At 42.6% G+C, this 4,830-nt stretch overlaps 1 protein-coding gene across 1 annotated transcript in view; it reads left to right on the forward strand.

Moving 5' to 3' along the window:
* Positions 1-1,065: 1,065 nt before the first annotated feature.
* LOC104997058 (zinc finger protein 75D-like) overlaps positions 1,066-4,830 on the forward strand; it is a gene marked incomplete at its 5' end in the record, with an annotated part of 9,605 nt that continues 5,840 nt past the window's right edge. Inside the window, 3 exons of the mRNA XM_010851529.1 lie at positions 1,066-1,255; positions 1,952-2,043; positions 2,373-2,499. Coding sequence (XP_010849831.1) covers positions 1,066-1,255; positions 1,952-2,043; positions 2,373-2,499 — 409 coding nt within the window. The remainder of the gene's footprint in view (positions 1,256-1,951; positions 2,044-2,372; positions 2,500-4,830) is intronic.

The raw sequence follows: 4,830 nt of genomic DNA on the forward strand, positions 1-4,830 counted from the left end.
ACTAAGTGCAATCTGAAATCACAGGCTTGCAGTGACAGCTTCCAGGTTGGGGAGTTCCTGAGAGTCTTTTCCTGGCCTTAGAAAAAGAAATGCATTTTGCCCTCTTTAGGGCCAGGGTGAATTGAAGGTGGTGGGCCTGGCCTAGCATGGCCAAGGAGACAGGACTTAGCAGCCAAGAAATAAAAGGCAAGAAAATGCTAGGAAGGGAGAAAAAACCTCCAAATGCAGGGTTTTAAAGGTCAAAGGCAGGAGAGGGTAGCAGCCAAAGTATAAATCAAACCTTTCTGGGGAGACTGCAAAGAAAGAGAAGAAATGGAAAGAGAAAAGGGAAACAAGGATCAGAAAGAAGAAAAAAGCTAACAGTAAAATGGAGAAAATCTGAATGCTGAGGGGTGGTGCTCTCTGGGCTGGGAACACACATCGCAGGGCCAGGAGAAAAGCGTCTCCGTGGCCTGCCTTCATGCTTTGCCTTGGCTTTGCTGGTGAGTAGGTAACCAGGTCTGCCCTGGGGAGATGGCAGCCTACTTCTCCTTGAGAGCCCCGCCTTGAGGAGCACAAGTGTCTTATACACCTGAAGTATATGGCAGAAAGTTGAATCCAGCTCTTTCCCCATTTTTTCCTCCGCTGCATCCCCTTTCTCCATGAAATTGTTCCCTGGACGTGGGAGGATTGGAAAATCCACCTGACAGAAAACCCTCTTTTATTCATTTTCTTATTCTTTAGAGGAAACTAGAAAATCAAAGTCCACTAAAGCAAGGATCCAAGTCTAGAAAGCAAGAGATTGGAGGCAGTGAGAGAACAGACAGCCTACCCCTACCCTGCTCTTGGCCTGAGCTGTGACTGTCCAAGGAGGTGTGGAGGCAAGCAAGTCATAGCTTCTCTCATTTTAATCTGATTTTCCCAGATCATGTGTACAGTTCTTTGTGAGAAAATCATGGCGCAATATCTCTTCATTTTTAAAAATTTCCTTACTGCTCCCCAAACCTGGACTCTACTCTTCTTGTTCTTCCATCACCACCCCAAAACCAAAAGCTCTTTTCTAATGAGGATGGGGGTTATTTTTAGGTCACAACCCATCAACTGGGAAATGACACAGCGCTCTTGGGAGGAACAGCAGTGGCCCCAGGCTTTAAGTGGAAGCCAGCAGAGCCCCAGCCAGTGGGTGTGTTCCAGGAAGAATGTTCGAATATATACCAAGTACTGCAGGAGCCGGGCTGGAATACTCACAAAGAAAGCCAGCCTGTGGATAAAGGAGGTGAGGAGTTTCATCATCATTATATTCTCCTGGGAGCTGTGATAGTAATTGGTTCAGGGAGCATTGCATGGGAATTTTCCAGGTGCCCAGTCATGCTTTCAGTTAGGATGTGTTTCTAGTGAGAGTACAGTAGGTCTGTGGTGGGTGAAGGTGAAGGCCATTCTGGGGTACAGAAGCATCCAAACCACAGAACCCTGGTATTCACAACGTGGACCTTTCTCTATAGAAATTTGAGAGGGGAGAAGAAGGTAGAGCAGGGACAAGGCAGGGGGGTCACCTCACCATTAGAAGTTAGAGGAGAAATTGGGATCAGAAATGGGCTGTCAGTGGCAGAATGGGAAGAGAATTGTACACCAGGAAAAAAGTGATAAAAGAAATCTCCCATGTTTCCCACCAAGGTTTTAATTTTCAAACACCTCTAATGCTTGCCTAGCTCAGTGAACATTTTCTTTAATGAGAGGAAAAGCAGTGGATTTCCTTTCATTTAATGAAAACTGGGAACCAGTTCTATGGAGTGGTGGCTTTTTGGTTCTAATTTATGAGAAGGCCACTTGTGGTGCACATGTGTGAGCTTGCGTGTGCACACACACGCGTGAAGGTGAGCTGTCTTTACTGAGGGAGTCCTAAACTGTAGAAGTTGGTTTGGGGTATTCATAAACAGAAAATATATTCTTTTTTCTGGCTCCTTCCCCACAGCTGTGCCTGCTGAAAAGAGTCCAACCTTTTCTGAGGAGAAAAGCACCCCAAGCTGCAAGTTGGCATCTAAGCTCACCTTGCCTATGTCCCAGGTGAGCTGTACTTTACAAGCGTTTTCAGGCAGCCTGAATGTGGCCTTGTCTGCTTTTCTCTGCTGCCCATGATCCTGCCTTACACAGCAGATGCTCTGAGGCACATTAGCCCAGGGTGTTCCCTAGGCAACTAGGATTGGCGCTGTGGGATTGGGCACCTCCCAAGCCGTGTACTGATCTCTTGGACACCTTTCCTGTCATCTCGCTCCTTTTCCCTTGAATCTTCTCTTAACTTTTTTGGTAACTGGCCTCCCATGTAATTCAGAAATGAGTGATAGGACGGCTTCTGTTGTAGCGAGTACTGAACTACAACTTACTCTCTTCTCTAGAGTCCATTGACATTTGAAGATGTGGCCTTGTATTTTTCCAAGGAAGAATGGAAAATAATGACCCCTGATGAGAAGACCCTCTACCTTGATGTAATGCAGGAACTCTATGAGGATGTCGCCTCTGTAGGTAAAGAGTCTTCCTTTCCTTTGTACAGCAATTGAGCAATCTGTTACATCCTCAGTTCATGGAAAATGCACACCTGTGAGAGTGTCCCAGCAGTGGGTTGGTTCTCAGCTTGATGGTGTGAGGGGAGAGGGAAGGCAGATCCAGATCACCTGGAGAGCTTTTTACAAATACACCTCTTTCTCCTAAGTAGACTGCTTGATCTATCATACTCTTGCCCTACCCTGCAAGCCCACTCTTGCCAGATCTTTTCCATGTCAGTAGAAAGCACAGTTTACCCAGTTGTTCAAGCCCCAAAACTCTCAGTTATCCTTTTTTCCAGTCCTTTTGTTATCCCCTACCCCCCAGCCAATCAGGGAGCGAGTACTCTTAACTCTGTCTTCAAAATAGCTCCTGAATACAACCATGTCTCAACCTCTTCTGCTCTTACCATCCTGGTCTCTGCCGCCTCATCTCTAACCAGGTCTGCTGGAATACCACAAGACTCCTGTCCCACGACGTTTCCATGTGTCCTTAGGGTTAGTTCCTAGCTTCCTCATTGTACATCCAGCCACAGCCACGGTAGAATATAAAGAAGATACTGAGTTTAAGATTCTGCCCATTTAAATGTTTGGAGTAAATAAAAGTATAGAGAGTTATTCGCTTTTTCTGAAAATAGTCTGGAATTTAGATGGCAGTCCATGACCTCCAAGTTTTATTCTCAGAGCGTTATCATTGCACCCTAAACTTAAAGTGATCTGTTTAGCACAAGGACAAGAACCACAGACCCAACGTCCCTAAGAGTTCGAGGACATTCTTGGTGAGTCTCTTTGAGGTAAACGTACATATAGGAAGAGGAGAAAATTCCTTAATAGGAGCCTTTATAAAGGCTTAACAATTTTAAGATTTTGTTCCTCTATATTTTTAAAAATTAACCTCTTTATTGACTGACTTGTAGATTCACAAGCATATTTAAAATGTAATTCAAAGGACCCATATACGCTTTACCCATTTTCCTCAGTGATAACTTTTGCAAACGTACATGACGTCACAACCAGGATAATAAAATGGGTACAGTCCACTGACCTTATTCATACTTTCATTTTCCTTGTATTCATTGGTGGGTGTGTATGTATTTAGTTATATAAGATTTGATCACGTGGAGGTTTGTATATTCACCACCCCAATGCAGATCCATTACCACAAGGATCCTTCCTGTTGCCCTTTTATCAATACAACAGCACACCCTTCCCTCCCACACCCTACCTCATCACCAACCTGTGCCAACCACTGATCTGCTTACAGTTTTCAAAAATTTTGTCATTTCAAAAATACAGCTTTGGGAGATTAACTTTTCTCCTTCACAATAATTCCCTGGAAATTCATCTAAGTTATTGTGTGTATCAGTAGTTCATTCATTTTTACTGCTGAGAAGTGTTCTGTAATATTGATAAACGATTGAAAGATATTTTTGCTGTCTTCAGTCTTGGGCTATTGTGAATAAAGCTGCCATGAACATTCCTGTACAGAATTTTGTGTAGAGTTGGTAAGTTTGCGTTTCTCTGGGATAGAGAGTGAAAGAGTGAAATTGCCATTTCATATGGTAATTAGATGTTGAATGCTAAACTGGTTTTTAGAGTGGCTGCATTATTTGACCTTCCTGGCCAGCAATGGATGTGATCCTTTCTCCACATTCTTGCCATTGTTTAATAGTATTACCACTTAAAAATTTTTTGGCTTTCTGTTAAGTATGTAATGTTCTCTCATTGTGGCTTGGACTTGCATTTCGCTAATAGCTGATGATGATGTAGTTTTTCATGTGCTTATTTGCCATCTTTATATTATCTTCAGTGAAATGGCCTTTGCCATGGTTTTCATTTGGTTGTTTTTTAAGTGTTGAATTTTGAGAGTTCTTGTATAGATTGTAGTGCTTTCTAGCATATATGGTTTGCAAGTAGTTTCCCCAAGTCTGTATATTTTTCCTTTTATCCTCTTCCCATGGGTTTCCACAGAGTAAGTTTTTTATTTTGATGCCCAGTTTTTCACTTTTCTTTTTACCGGTTATCTTTGCTATCAGGGCTAGCCATAGATCCCTAAAATTTTCTGTGTTTTTCCTAAAAGTTTTTTAAGTTTGCATTTAAGTCTGTGATTCATATTGAGTAGATTCTATATAAGATACGAAATTTAGATTGAAGCTCATTTGTGTTTTTGCTTGTGTAGGTCCAGTTGCTTCAGCCTTGTTTATTGAAAAGGCTGGCCTTCCTCCATTGAATTGCTTTTGCACTTTGGTCAAAATCCGTTGGGCATACTTGTGTATCTGTTTTGTTCCATCGAGTTATGTGTGAGTCTTTCTTC

This window comes from Bison bison, unplaced genomic scaffold (genome assembly GCF_000754665.1).
Source record: "Bison bison bison isolate TAMUID 2011002044 unplaced genomic scaffold, Bison_UMD1.0 scf7180017851796, whole genome shotgun sequence".
Classification (NCBI taxonomy): Eukaryota; Metazoa; Chordata; class Mammalia; order Artiodactyla; family Bovidae; genus Bison; species Bison bison.